Consider the following 15,880-nt stretch of genomic DNA (forward strand, 5'->3'; position numbering starts at 1 on the left):
CACAGATCCATGGAGCTAGACCTCCAGGGCAGAAATGGGGTGACTTTGCCCTCAGAAGACTATGTGTGTTGACTCTACAGGGATCAGTGGTTCCTTCGAGGTCATTTCAAGGGGCCCTCTCCTCCTACCAGAATAACGGAGGGCTGACTGAAAGGCATTTCCCAAAGCAGGGTCCCATTATCCCAGACCCTCATAGTTAGAAGGGAATAAAGAGTTCAAGTCCAATTCATAGCCTGGAGCAAGAACTTTCTCTGTAACACCTCCAGCCTCTGTTATTAACATACCATCCAGTGACAAAGAGCTCACTATACCCCTTTTTGGACAGGACTAATCGTTAGAGAGGCTTTTGTTTTGCTTTCTATTGAACGCAGCTACATCTCTAAACCTTCCACCCCGCTGCTTCTTGCTCTGCCCTCTTCTCTGGGACCTGGACCCCAACAGGGTCCTATTCTATTACCCCCATGGTGCCTTTCCCAGTTTGTGGTTATGGTCTAATATTTCTGAGGAAGTGGAGCTTAGGCAGGATATATTTCTAACTTGGGCCCTGGACAGCGGAGACATATTAAATAAATCATCTCTCTTCCTAACACACCTGGAATCTGCTGGAAACCTGAGATGAGATTGAATGCCACAGGCCAAGACATGATTCTGTAATGGGACACTTGTCATGAAATCTCCAACATCACATGACTTTCACCATCTGTAAAATAAACCTTTCCCGAGGACCGAGGAGGGCAGGCCAGCTGAGAGAGTGGGGCTCTGGACCCCCAACTCACAGAGTCAAACACTTGCCTCTTAGTTCCAGATGACACTGACAATGCAGCAACCCCACTCCAACAGGGCTTTAGAGAAAGACTGAGAAGGGCTCCAGCATGTTCAGCCCACCAATGCCAAGCACATGGAATCACTGCTTTCAAGATGGCAGGTCACAGATGTTCAGACACCTTGATAGGACAGTATCAGATACTAATGACGTTGAAAAAGCAGGGTGTTTGCCTAATTATCTGTAGAGACAGGAGACAATCACATGAAGGGGCTTTAAAGGAAAGAGGATGAGATACATGCACTCCTGATGTCAAGAAAGAATTTGGACATATATGTGGCCGGGGTGGAGGGATTTTATGTCTTTGTCCATGTCCACATCTAGATTGTACGTATATGCTCCCCTGATCCTTTCTACCAGACCATTAGCTCCATTAAAGGTCTTCTTCCCTCTTGAATCCATTTTCCCCACCCACCACTGCTTGAGAAATCCTCTGAAAACACTGCTCTAATCATGGCACTCCTCTGTTCCTGAACAGAGTTTCTCCTCACTGCCTCCTGCCTGACTCTGTCCTGGCCTCTACGCTGCCCTTCCAGCCCATATCACACTGCTCCCCTTTTGGTCCTCTGAATCCCAGCCAACCTGGCCTTCTCCCTATCCCCTACTCCTTCTGCTTATTGCTACCGCTTTGCCTTTCCCCACATCACCATTACTGCCTCCTAGATTGTACCACCTGCCATCATACAAGCTCTGTTGTTAATATCCAGCCAGTGGAATGAATGGGAGATTTTTAGCCTGGAGAAGAAAAGATTTGGGGAGGACAAGGTAACTGTCTTCAAATATTTGAGCTCATCATATCGAAAAAGATGAGCTTTGGCCCACTTGGCCCAAGTGGACAGAGTCAGGAGTAACAGGGGAATCCCACTGAGGGAGATTCTGAAGGATCGAAGGAAATATGGTCTAATCACTGGAACTAATACCAAGTGGCCTGGGCTGCCTCATGAGACAGTGAATTCCCTATCAGTTGAGGCCTTCAAAGAAAGGCTGGATGGCCACTTGTAAGGGAAACTGTAGACAAGATTTGGACACAGAGTGGCCTAGAGGCTTCTGGGGTCCCTTGTCCCTCTAAGACACTGTGAAGCCCCTCCTTTCCTTCAGGGCCCATCTCTATCATTGCTTCTTTCACAAAGGCTCCCTCCAACTGGACCAGAGAGAAATAAACTCTCCTGCATAGATGCCTCATCAGGCATCTCCTCAGCAAGCTCCCCTGGGCATATTCTCACTCTCTCGTGTGTTGTCATTCCTGGTGAACACCTCCTTCTCTGCTTTTAAACCAGAAGCCCTTTGAGAAGGGCCACAGAATGATGTCTGGAAGAGACCTCAGCTGACAAAGAAGTCTAACGTTCAGATCAGAATTCATGACACATGACGGTTGGTGCCAGTCAGATTGGTGGAAGGCACTGTGTGCAGTGGGTGGGCTGCCAAGGTCTTCCTGAATGGGAGGGAATACAATCAAAGAGACTGAGCAAACATAGTGAGTCCAATGGACTAGGAGAAGGGTAATGGGGATAAATGGCAAGTCTCACTCTTGGGTTCAAAAAAATCCACTTCCCACATACAAGATACTGGGGGGTGGTGGAGGAATTGGGATTAAACAGTAGTGTTCCTGAAAAAAAACCATAGGCTTTTTCATTGCAGTTAAGACAGTGGCATGACCTAGGATGAGGCTGGATGAAAAGAGGCTGGCAGCCAGGACGAAGGGGTGACAGGCCACACCAGGGTGTTAGGTTCTAGGCTCCTCACTGGGGAAGCAGCCAAAGTTCAGAGGAGGCCCCCAGGAAGGGAAATGGCCTGAGTTCACATCACAGAGGAGCTGCTGAAATAAACTGAGGATGTTTAACCTGAAGAAGAAAAGAAGACTCAGGGGACCTCTGATCAGTCTCTCTCAGTGTTTGAAGGGCTGTCACAGGGAAAAGGAATCATGTTGGTTTGCCTTGTCCCCAGAGGGCAGAGCCAAGAGCAGGGGGTCAGAAAGTGGGAACCAAAAGCTGCCGAAGGACAAGAGTTATCCCAGAGTGGCAGGGGCTTCTCAGGAGGTGATAGCTTCCCCTTCACCACAGGCCTTGACACAAGGGCTGGGTTACCAAGGGTTGGGAGAGTTGTGATGGGATTCTTGGCGGCTTCTGAAGACCAGGCCAGTCCCAAGATTCCAGGATGTTCCAGGGCTCAGCACAGTGCCTGGCACACACTAAGCATATTCTCAATACTGATTGGTTTATTGATTGATTTTTCCTAGAAATGAAAAGAATTCTATTGCCTAACACAGGCCCTACCCCGCCCCGGCTGCTCTCAAATCACTTCCAACAACATCGATGTTCTTATGACTCCAAAGCATGGTGCCATGCAGGTGTGCACGTGCTCCTCTAGCTTTCCTTTACACCTAATCATTCAGCAAACATCATTAAGTAAGCAAACTTTCAAGGGCCACAGAATGATGTCTGCAAGGGACGTCAGTTGACAAAGAAGTCTGACGTTCAGATCAGAATTCATTGGCGAAAGGCCATATGGCAACCTCCGAGCACCCGCAGAGAGAACATCTTCCCATGGCACAGCCTCTGCTCAGTAAAGACAGAGAGGGGGCCCGATAGATCTGCTCCGGCTGACCCAGAGTCACAGAATGCAACATCTGAAGAGCCCTGGCAGCCTCCAGCTCAGCCACACACTTAAGGCATCCTGGCTACAACAAAACTGAGAAGCGGCTGCTTCACTTCTGCCAAAGGCCTCCTAGGAAGAGAAGCCCAAGCCCTCTCAAGGTAATCCACTCCATGTGGCGAGAACTCTGGCTGTGAGGAAGCTGTTCTTGTCACCAGACAACTAGGAATGGGTGGCTGCCCCTCAGAATATGGGCCATCAGTGAAAAGCTTGAGCCCATGTTGATTTATGAGCTGAAGAACTTTTCAACAATCTTGCTAGCAGCTACTGTGGGGGTGTAAAACCAACAACAACCAGCACACAGAACGCTGCAAGCCCAGGTTCTTTGGATCTGCTTTACCAAGTAAAGCAATGGTTAAGGGGTTAACAAACTTACTTTAATCCAGCATACAAATATCACTCACTCAGTTCAGAGGGAAAAGTCAGCACCCTGAACTTCAGAGCAAATACAAACAAATTACAGACATCAACAGACAGACCTTGTCTGATTCAAATCTCAATGCATAGTTACCAAGGTTTGACCAAGTCCAAACACCCAGGTCACGAGCTGGAGAGCTCTTAACTACAGCTGCCCAGAGTCTCCACATCAGCACACCACCAAGAGTGAGAGCCCCAAGCAAATAGCTCTGCCTTCCCTTTTTATTCACTCTGTAGCCTCATCAAACATCATTTAAGCGAACAAAACTTAGACTCCTACTATGGGCTCTGGTCTTAGCAACTCCCCTTAGGACCCTGGGGGCTTCACACCGACATCAGCTTAGTACCTAGTAGATAGGGGGTTTGGGCCTACTTGGGAGGGAAGATGTAATCAGACCTACCTTCATTGGCCCCACCTGGAGCCCCACCTTAGTTACCAATGCAAGAACTCCTGAGCATTATTCAGGACAAGGCAGGACAGAGATGTCTCCCTGCTCTAGGAAGTGTTCTTTGAACATCTGAATTTCTTAGACCAGATTAAGAGAGAGAGAGAGAGAGAGAGAGAGAGAGAGAGAGAGAGAGAGAGAGAGTGTGTGTGATTGTAAGGTAAGCTGAGGCAAATGCAGACTCAACACTTTTTCCTAAAAGCCCAGCTCCCTGGTGGTTATATCCCACAGGGGACACCTGAGCAACAACAAGCCATGATTCCTTGCTTGCATAACAGGACATGAAACCAAAGCCTGCATCTGGTTTTTCTGTTTGAGGCCTGCTGCCTGGGCCTGGGAGGACAAAACAAACTCCCCGCATGTCTTCACTGGCTTTCACATTCACTCTTCTCATATTACAAAACCAAAAGGCAGGGCCAGAGGAGATCGCAGAGCTTCTCTCACTCACACCCTTCCATTTTCTGATGATGACGCTAAGATCCAAAGATGTTAACTAGCCTGGCCTGAGAATCAGAGACTACAGGAGGAAGAGGAACCTTCAGGACCCTGTGGTATAACCTCATCTTAGAGAGGAAGAAAGTGAAGGCCAGAGACAGCAAGGCTACCAGGGGCGCAGGCCATAAGATGCAGAGCCAAGGTTGGAGCCCTCTCTGCCTCAGAATCCCGGAGTTTCTGCACTCTGTTCTATGTTGCCTCTCATAGTTAGAACTCAAGTGTCTTGACTCCGAAGCTGGGTCCCATCATGGCACAGTGGAGAGAGCACTGGCTGGGCTACTCCCAGGCTTACTTCTTGGGGTGACCCCAAGCAAGTCACTTCCTTGGTCTCTGTAAAATCGGGGGGCTGATGCACCAGGCCTAGCTCTAGGATCTGGGAGTCTATGTCATCTGGTGACTCTTGCTCTCTGCTCTGCTTGGGTCAGACCACAGACAGCAGCTGCCAACTCCTCCTCAGCATCTCCACCAGACACTGCTGGGCTGGAGGTTTCAGGACATACAGGCTGCAACCAGGTGCCTTGGATCCTAGACTGAAAGCTGGACAATAGTCCATCCCCCAGACTCTCTTCTTAAGTATCTATTGGTTCTTTCTCTCACAGGTGGAACGAGCGAAGAATGAGCGAGCTCCTTCTTCAAGTGCCCCTGGGACACTGGGGCCCCCTTAAGGGCCAATTTTCTCCGTGAGACAGTAACCATGTTCTCCTCCCACCAGGATTCCATGGTGCCATTTATAATTTCCATTAGAATAAAGATTCTGACTTGTGCTTACCTCACCTACCCAGCCCCATAGCTTTTTACCTACTTCACCATGAAAGTCTGAACTGGAGAATGGACTTTTCTGAAGCAGGTTCCTTCCCGACTTCGGCAGGTGAAGCTCAGCATGTGTCTGAAGAGCTGACCCACAGTAATGAAGCGGGCTAAGGAAAGGGCATGTGCACAGCATGGCCCAGCTACTGTCCCCATGACGGGTCCCCATGTAGTCAAAGATGACCAAGTTCTTCCTAGAGTTAGAAGCACAGAATGTCAGATCTGGAAAGGGTCTTAGAGCCTGTGGGCTCTAATTCTCTCATTTTAGAGGAGGAGAGACCCAGAATGATTAAGTGACGTATCCATGCTTACATGGCTACTGAGTAGACCCAAGTCACCCAAACTGCTGGTCCCAGGGCCTTCCTCCTACGCCACACTGCCCAGGGGTCAGCAGCAATTTCCCTCACCTTGAAACTTCAAATCCAGAGTCACCTCCCCGGCAACAGACTTCAAGAGGGGACTCCCCGAGGGTTGTAGCCCCTGAGCCCAGCACTGCCCTTGCTTTCAGAACTGACTTTGCATGGATGCAGAATTCCTTCCTCTGGGCCAGCCTCAGAGTAGGGAAGCTGCTTACTCCTGGCAGTGATACTAGGAAGGTGATGCGGTATGCTAGAAAGAGCCTTGGGCTTGGAGTCGGGAGGCCTGGGTTTAAATGCTGGCTCAGCTACTTTCTAGTGTATCCAACTACAACCAAGTCACTCCGTCTTTCTGGGCCTCTGTTTTCCTCACCTGTAGAATGGGGACAAGAAGGCCTACGCTCCCTGTTGCCATGGAGATGTGAGCCTCATTATTCCTGCAATGCTCTGTTCTCATGGTCCCCAAAGGAGATCCACAGCCTGCCAAAGGGGGCTGGGCGCCCGGGCCTCCACACGTACCTTACTCTTCTCTTGCTGCAGCTCTATCTGGATGTCTGTGAGCTTGGCCCGGAGGTCCTCATTGGCAGCTTGCAAGGCGGCTAAGGCATCAGGCTTCTCCCCCTTGGTTCGGCTGCTGCTGCCCTTCTTGGACATTGTGAAGTTGTGACTCCAGGTGGAGGAGAGCCCAGAGAACCCTCACTCGAGGCTCCAGGAGTCTCTGGTCAGCCTGTGTCGTGCTACATTGTCTCACTCACCTGCAAAAAGGAAAACAAAGTGACATCTTCTGTGGAAAAGGAGACAAGACAAAGCCCAAGAGTGAGCATCGAGGGTGCTACCTGAGATAGGCTCAGCTCCCGGGCCCTGCTTCTGGGTTCTGGACTATACATGCCACTGCCACCCAACAGGCATTCCCTGTAACTAAGGTTTGGGGTGGTTTTTAAGCAGAGCAGCACAACCAGTCAGCACATCAACCACATCTGCTGGTATAGGTGAGCCCCCACCCCCACAAAGAGCAGAGAGATGTGCATTTAAACTCTATTTGTTGTAGATGAATCAACATAAAACAGGAAGAGCCTGGTCCTACCCATGACTGAGAAAGATGGAGCCAAGCGGAAGGGACAGTAGGGGCCTTCTGCCACCTGCCACCTGATGGGGACTGTGATGGAGCAAGTGGGCAAGAGGGTGAGGGGACTGGGCAGCTGAGGCTGCATTCCTGGTCTCAGTGTCATTGCCCCACCTTGATACTGGCTGTGTCTTCCACTTGCCAAACTCTTGCTCTGGGCTCTCCTTACTGACGAATTCTGTATGGAGACACTGGGTGCCAAAAACCACTCAGCCATGTGGAAAGTCAACATTTCTAACAAAAGACCAGAATTCAAATACAAACGTGTTTGTGGAACAATACTGTGCTGTGGGAAACGATGAATAGGCTGGTTTTAGAAAACCATGGAAAGACTCACACGAAATAATGCAGAGTGAAAGGGGCGGAACCAAGAGAACACTGTACTCAGTGACAGCCAAAGTGATAGAAGAGCAAGTGACAGAGAGTTCCCGAACTATTCTGAGGAACAGGAGTATTCAAACCAACTACGCAGGACCCGTGAAGGAAGATGCTCTCCACCTCCAGAAAAGAACTGAGGTACGGAAATATGTACTGGATGGTTCCACACTTGTATCTGTACCAAACGCTGGCCTTCTCTCGTGAGGCATTGGGAGGGAGACAAGTCGGAACTCCAAATATAATGAACACTAATAAAATAAATGTTTTAAGCATACGAAGGGCCAGAGCCCAGGACAACAGAAGCTGAGCAGCACCAGCCCCACTCCTGGCAGTGAGGCGTACGGCAGCCTCTCCAGTCACCGCTGTGAACCCCTAGAGGAGGCTGCGAGCTGCATATCCCTGCCCAGGGACCTTGTCCATTCTCTGCCGACTACACCTGGCATAACATCACGCTTCGAACCAGGAAGGTGGCCTGTTTCTCCAGCTCAATCCACTAAGCCCACAATGCCCATGAGCCAGGCCAAGCCCAGGGGCCTGAAGAGATTATGCAGGGCCAGGGAGAAGGAGCTTTCAGTGTGCTCTTGGCAAAGGCTTCCTTCCTTGTTGCTCCACACATTGACCGGAAACCTGCCCCCCTCCCTGATGATTCCATGTGCTGCTGGGCTTCTCTTATTCAGAGGCCTCCCACCTCAGGTGAGGGCTGCTTCTGGGTACGCCTCAGTCCTCCTCGCCAGTCCCCAGCATGACTTCCTCTCTCATCATCATGCACTTCTGGATACATGCTCAGCCCTTCTCAGGGCTTTCTGCCCCTTCTCTGTCCCCTGTTCTACCTTTCTAAAACTGTTCTTTTCTAAACAAAATTAAATTCAAATAAACAAAAGAAATAGTAAATAAAATCTGACCCCACACTGTAGGCTCCCAACTAACTGCAGTGTGTTCATCTGAAGAGACCCTGTCCCCACCCCCTTCTCTTAGTCCGTACATTACCTCAATACTCAGTTGTTTCCAATTCACCATGGCCCCCAAAGCCCAGAACACAAGGTAACGAAAAAGCACCTACTGAGCTATGGCGTCTCCCAATGCCTTCCCAACAAGAAGGAGCCACCCTGGGCAAGTCCGCCCTGCCTCTTGGAAAGACAAATCACAGGGCAGCTCTCTCCCTCTGGTGGGACCTCAGCGCTTCCCTCCCTCCAAGACAGCACTGAAAGCTACAAGGGACCCCAGGGGACATCAGATACAACCCCCCCCCATTTTACAGATGGAAAGACTGAGGCCTTAGGAGTCTAGGTGATGGCCCCAAGTCACACAGATAGTAAGTGACCAAATGGAACAAGTGGGGCTTGTCTTTGGTCACATACCCTGGGAGGGACAGAGCCTGGGTTTGGGTCCAGGCCTCCTCCCTCCTTCCCCTCCCTCAGGCACCAACCCACTATCACCTTTCATATACTGCTAAGGGATAGAAAAGTCAGCAGCCTGGCTGCAAAACCCGCTCTTGTGCAGGACCCCTGGGGGTAGCTGCCAGACTCTGAGCCTCCCTGTTAGAAGTGACTTTCTCTGAATTCTCCAGCTTGTCTTGTTAAAGCTGGTTCATTAGCTATTAATGATGAAACCCATGGGGGGAGCCTGCAAAACTAGGCTGAGAGCCCCAGGTAGGCTGCTGAGCTTCATCTGGCCTTGATGGAGTCCTCCATGTTTGGAGAACAGAGGCCCCAGGAGCTGCTGGTGAAGGTTTAAAAACCAGCTCAGAAAACACACACACACACACACACACTGCATACTCGCACACACGGTACACACACACACATGCACATACACATGCACACACACATGCACACATGCACGCACGCGCTCGCACACACATACACATGCACACACTCACAAGTATATGCATAACACTTCTAAGTTCAATCTCATCCTAACTTTCTCCCTCACTTGCTTACATCTAGACAGCCGCAAAACAATCAATCAGACCTTCATTTATAAGATTCTGAAATGTTCAGAGTCAGCTGGTGGCTTCAGGCATCTGCAGCACAAGGGCTAAGAGGTAATTAAGCCTGCCTCACATGGCTCATCAATTATGGAGGAGAACATGGCCAGTAATTGGTTCTAATTTGTGCTCAGGGTTGGTAAAGAACTTTACCTATGACTTGGGTTCTTGGAGGAGTTTGATATTAATGACTTTGGGATGGCAAAGCCATGTTGAGCACAGGCCAGTTAGTAAAATGAAGGGAGTTGTATAAGGAGAAAGGATCTTAGGACTGGGCACTGGAAGGGAAACTGAGTCCCAGAAAGGGAAGGGACTTTGCCATCCATCAAGGGCATGAATGACCAGGAAAGGGGATGAGAGAGTCAAGGGTGAGAGTAAGGGAAAGCAGAGAGAGCCAATGGGCTGCTCTGGCCCCCACCCAAAATGAGAGGCCTTAGTCAGCTGGGTGGTTCCTCCATGAACAATTAATGAAGAGAAGTGTACAAGATGGAGTAGGCTGAAGAGGGTGAACAGATGGGGGACCTGTGCCCATGAGACCATCCTAGGGCTAAAGGGTTGTTGAGTTAATACGCCTAACCTGGGGACTCAACCTGGAAGGGTGGCACTATGATACCTAATAGAAATGATTAAGCTGGCCTGATCACACCTGATGGTGCAGAGACCGTGCACAGAGGGAGACACTTGGATGCCAAGCCCCTAGAGCCCACTAGTCTGCCAGGTGTCCAAACCCCTGCCACAGCAGCTGCTGCTTCCACTCCCAGGGTCTCAGACTGAGTGCAGCCTGCTGCCATCTGCTGCCACCACCATGTCTGCCACTGTCTTGGTACCCCCCAGGCACAAATAGCCAATGCCCTCAAGGGACCAAAACCTCCAGTCCCTTTCAGTAGGAGGTGAACAGCTACACCTGTCAAGAGGCTCCAGTGTGGTGGAAAGTCATCCTGGAGCCTGAGCCAGAGGCAGAGAGAGAAACAGAGCGGAGGGGCAGGGGAAGAGAGGAGAGGGGAGGAGAGGAGAGAGGAGGGGAAGGGAGGGACAGGGGAGGAGAGGGGAGAGGAGGGGAGGGGGAGGGGAGGAGAAGGGGGGGGAGGGGAAGAGAAGGGAGGGGAGAAGAGGGAAGAGGAAGGGAAGAGAGGGAAGGAGTAGGAGAGGAGAAGGGAGGGGAGGGGGGGGGAGCTTTTTTGTCCTCTTCCCTGTAGGGCCTCCTCTCCTCTGCTGGTCCCTCTTCAGAGTGGCCTAGGCTAGGAGCAGAGCAGGAAGGGCTTATTCTAAGCATCCCCAATGTTAGTGACCAACCAGCCGAAACACTTCTAAAGGCAATGGTGTTTTGTTGCTGCTGCTGCTGTCAGAAGAGGAGCCCTATAAGGCTTCTTTCCTCCACCCCAACCTCCATTTGGAGTTATTTATTTATTCGTTAATTTGCTCAAGTGACAGATAAATAATACGTTAGGAAAGGACACAGAAGCACTTTCTGAGAACAAGAGCACTGAGCACATCAGATACAAAGGCCAGAAAAGGGGGCAGCCCCTGCTTGTGAAAAGGTGCATTCTCATTGAGTAAGACAAGACCTCAGTGGGAGCTGTAGCATCAGCCTGGGTCCTGGGGTGAGAGTACAGATCAGACCCACTTGGCCCTTGCCCTTGAGGGCTCACAAGCCTAGATAGGATGCTAACAGGAATAAAAATAAAAAGAGAGTGATTTGTGGGAGGAGGCTTCCCAGGTGGGGAAAGGTTAAGCCTTTCACCAGGTCCTGTCAACAAGTAGCAACAGTATATGCCATAGAACCCAGCTTTCTGGGGGAGAAGCTGGGGGACAGTCACCCAGGACCCACCAGTATGGCTAACGGCCCCAGGGGCCTTTGGCTCTCCCTTTTGGAATCTCTACCCCTGAGGTCTGCAAGACTTGGGAGACGGGCCAGCCTCTCCAATTTCAGCTTCAAACTTCCTCTCGATGAGAGCTGTGTTCTAGATGGCTGCAGGGTGGGGGGTGGGGGGAGGAGGTGGGTTCCTTTCACTGGAGCACAAGCAAAGCCTGGATGATGACTAGTTACCTGTGTATGTTATAGGAGAGATTCCTTCTAGGTTATGAGTGAGACAAGTGCCTTCTCTCTCTCTGATTCTGTAATATACATTTAGGTAGAAAGGGCAAAGACCAGTATGCACTAGCAAACAGCCATGTTAGCACTTCTCCAGGTGAGGTTACCATGAGTGGTGGTGGGCAAAGGTGTAAGCAGTGAGATCTCTGAAGAGAGAATCTGACAGTCAGCGCTCTCCTCCTCGGTGCCAACAATTACATCACCTCCTGGGATGGGGCAGGGATCTGGTGTGTTCTGTCACCTAAATGTGTCATTGCTGTTCTTCACACTACCCTTTATTCTCCTTCCTCCTCCCCTGTGGGTCTGCCCTCACTAAATCTCCCCTTTTCTCTCTACCCCTGGGTAAGGGGCAGCAGGATGCAATGGAAAGACCTGAGTTTGAATCCTGTCTCTGACCCTTATCAGCTGTCATTTGTCCTTCCTGCCCCCAGCTTCCATGCTCCTCTATAAAATGAGGAAAATGGTTGAAAATGGGGGTGACACCTTTTATTGCCTACCACTTCTGGATGTTATATGATTCAAATGGATCCTTTGATCCCAAGTAGAATGAACAAAAAGGTGGAAAGCTTCTCCAGCCACTTCATGTAACATTTAATAACATGATTACAGGCAGCACTGGCTCACATTGATCAAGATCATCTTTCATGAAGAAAGGCCAAAGACTGCCACCGCCTCTCACTCCCACATCCTCTGCCCTCCTGAGAGTGATGCTGGGTCTAGCAGAGACCATGAAACCTTTTGGAAGAATCACGGTTTTGCCTAAAAGGGAGACAGAAAATTGATACCCTGCCCCAATGGAGACAGGAGCCAAGTTTCTATGACACTGGGCCAATCTAAGGGCTCAAAGTTGGATCAGAGTTTTGAATAAGAGATGAGAAAAGCATGGGGAGGATCTTAAGGACTCTTCTACATATGAGCTACAAACAGAAGCATCTGTAGGAACTCACCATCCACAGGGAATCCCCTCTTCACCTTAGACCAGGGGTGGGGAACCTGAGGACTTGAGGCAATATGTGGCCCTCTAGGTCCTCAAGTAGGGCCCTTTGACTAAATCCAAACTTCACAAAACAAACTCCCTTAATAAAAGGATTTGTTCTGTAAAACTTGGACTCAGTTAAAAGGCCACACCCAACAACCTTGAAGGTCACATGTGGCCTCAAGGCTGAAAGTTCCCCACCCCTGCCTTAGAATCTTTCCTAGATCTCTTCCACCCCAGTGGTTAACCCCTGTGGCAAGGAGTGTTTTATTGTTTTATTCCTCACGTGGTGTTCATCATCAGAGGGCCATAGAATAAACTCATCTCTGTTACTCCAACTATGGCATGGCTTTGTCTAACATTGTGTTGGCAACCAAAAATGGGCTCCTTAGCACTTAGTCAACAAGTGCCCTTGACTAGTTTGGCTTTTTCCCCCGAACTGAATGCTGTTTGTATGTTGGGTTGGAGTAAGCTTGTCGGCCCCTTCACCTTGCTTAAGCTGATGGAAAGAACCTGTGCTTTCCCGGTCAACCCCTTCACCTTGCTTAAGCAGATTGAAAGAACCTGTGCTTTCCCCGGCGTACCTTACACCCCCGAAGAAGCCAGATGGTTAAAAACAGCTTCCGTTGGAGCCAGAGGCTGCTACAGCTACAGCCACAGCCGAAGCTGAAGCAGGAGCTGCCAGTAGCAGAGCTGACCTACCGGAGGAAGCTGAACAAGTACTTGAGGCCAGTGGGTAATCTTTTTACCATAGAGGGGGAAGCATGATTTTGCTTTACACCATCATGCTTCTCTGTAGCCTCCTGGTTACTCTTGTGAGGTGTACTTATTGGGCCTGGAAGCTTTTGATCAATATATCAAAATGGGGATGCTGGTTCATGGGTTGGTTACTGTGGAGCCTAAATATATGCTTTGATTCTTCTGCCTCCTACTTTGAGAGTTTCTTATATCCAGTGATTCCGAACCTTTCAGACATATATATGATCCTCTTTGAAATTATAAACTCTGCCCTCCTAATACAAACATTGACACTTGCATGGAAGACTTCATGCTGGAAAAGTCTTTAAGGTAGCATTTTGTTTGACCAAATCAAAGGTTTTCATTTGTTGGTAAGCAATAATCTGCAGCATGGGATCTTGTATTCATTTTTCCTTTAATTTGAGATGACCTAATGGGAAGTAACTTGCCAAAGCCTGCCCTTTCTCCTCTAATGCCCCCATCAAGAAAGCTCTAAACTTATGTGGATTCTCATCAACATTTTACATACATGGAAAAATAGGCATGCGGATCCCAAGTCACTGGTGTTCTCTCCATCACCTTTTTTCTGATAATTAAGAGTTCTTCCAAAACTGGAGTGTCTTTCTCTCAGTTAAATAAATCGAAATTAATTCCTCAATCCACCCAAGTTGCGTCATTTCCAGCTTGACCCTCCTCTCGGTAATCTTAATCCAGCCCAGCTCATTTTTCCCTCATTTGTCCTCTTTAATACTGTTCCAACTTCCTCTATCAGCAAATTCAAAGCCATGATGTTTGTCTCCACATTGTGGCGTGCTGTCACTGATTGTGAAAGAAGTTTGCAATAAAAATCCCTGCAGATCTTTTCCATTTTTGTCTGCATGTTGGCTTCCCTCCAGTTTTGTCATTGAATTCCCTCCAGATGGCTTTGCTTATTTGGGCTCTTGCCAAGTTTTTTGACATTATTTTTCCCTCTGTACAACTCTTTGTTGTGTCATGAAGTGACAATGTCCATAAATTTACACCATCCTTCTCTATAGTATAGCAAAATTAGTTTATACTCTCAACAGTGTTTCCCATGGCTGTTGTTTCTCCCCATTTGGCAAGTAAGCCAACTGTTTACTGATTGAAGCATGCACATAGCTCAGTAGAAAAAGGGTTATTTGAGAAGGGTCAGAATGCTTACAATAAGGGAATAAAGAAAGGCTACCCTGTAGAAGTGGCAGACTACTGAGCATATGGAGACAAAGCTAAACAGAATCTTGGAACTTCTTGAGAAACAGTGGAAAAGCCCCTGGGCTCTCAGAGGCCATAGGTTGATGTACTGAGCTACTAAAGGGAATGGGGAGTGGTGTGACGAGAATGCAGTAGCTGGAGACCCCAAATCACCACTGCTTTCCCCTATAACACTGCCTCAGTGTGTCTGCTTAGGCCAAATGGCTGGAATGTAGAGAGTCTAAAGGGAAGGAAAGGTTGGGGCTAGATCAAGAAGCCCTTTAAATGCCAAAAGAGTATGTATGTTATACAAGAAATAGGAGGGAGCCAATGTCGCTTCTTGAGCAGAAGAAGAATGTGGTCAGGCAATTTACTTTGGCAGCTGTATGGAGGATGGACTAGAGACTGGGCACAGGCTGGTCAATTAGGCACTTATTTCAGTCTCCTGGTAATGAGGGCCTGGACTAGTTTCCTTCTTTGTAAATTGAGGAGAGTTGGACCAGATGGTGTCTAAGGCTCCTTCCAGCTCAAAAAGTCTTATGGTCCTTCTACCAAGTGTTCAACCACAAGCCCTCAGCTACCAACCTTATATTTGAGTGTCTGAGCTCCCTGGCTCACAATCCAAGAACAAGACTGATTAGAAAAGGCACTTTCTGGATGTTGCCAAGTGAAATCGATATTCTGCCACCCCAGTGGCAGCCTGCCGCTGAAGGGGTGTAAGAGTCTTCTGTGTCTTCTGGACAGATATTGTAGGGCTATTAGGCAGTAAGTGGGATTTGGGTAGCAGATTTTCCAAAAGGCAAGGATGGAGATTCCAGGGTTCCCTGAGCCTCTTGATGGATAAAGCATTCATCACCCTGGCCTTATTTACTTCTGCATTAACATTTCATCCTGAACATGGGTATTCAGACTCATTCCCTGGGTCCACCACCATTCACTGTCTCCCACTTTCTATGAAGAAGGCATTTGATTGTACCCCAATGGCCTTCTATGGACTGGGGCAGCCTACACACTTCTCTGGGGACTCAGGACAGCCCAGAGGAAACATCCTCTGCCCATGCAGACTGGCGCCCTCTCTGCTACTTACAGTCTGAGAGACCAGCCTAGAACAATAAGCCTAACAAGCCTAGGTGATTTGCCAGTGGTCCCACAGCTGGTATGTGTCAGAGGCAGGACTTTAATTCAGATCTTGCTGGCATGAAATCCACCATTAATGTACTCACATGCCCCCTAAATAAAGACAGAAATTGGTTCCATTAGGAAGGCCACATTGCCAATAACATTTTCAGGCTTATTGCCTTAGGACCATCAACAGCCAGGCTCGAACCCTGAACTAAACCCAGGGCTTTGGGCTGAATTCCCCAGCCACCCAGAGCTG

The 15,880-nt window shown here is 49.0% G+C and overlaps 1 protein-coding gene across 1 annotated transcript in view; it reads right to left on the bottom strand.

Annotated features, from left to right (window-relative positions):
• Positions 1-6,664, bottom strand: part of JAKMIP3 (Janus kinase and microtubule interacting protein 3) — a 72,808-nt gene extending 66,144 nt beyond the window's left edge. The window contains exon 1 of the mRNA XM_036734994.1: positions 6,516-6,664. Coding sequence (XP_036590889.1) covers positions 6,516-6,650 — 135 coding nt within the window. The 5' untranslated portion in view covers positions 6,651-6,664. The remainder of the gene's footprint in view (positions 1-6,515) is intronic.
• Between the last annotated feature and the right edge of the window lie 9,216 nt (positions 6,665-15,880).

The sequence above is a fragment of the Trichosurus vulpecula genome, chromosome 8, assembly GCF_011100635.1.
Source record: "Trichosurus vulpecula isolate mTriVul1 chromosome 8, mTriVul1.pri, whole genome shotgun sequence".
NCBI lineage: Eukaryota > Metazoa > Chordata > Mammalia > Diprotodontia > Phalangeridae > Trichosurus > Trichosurus vulpecula.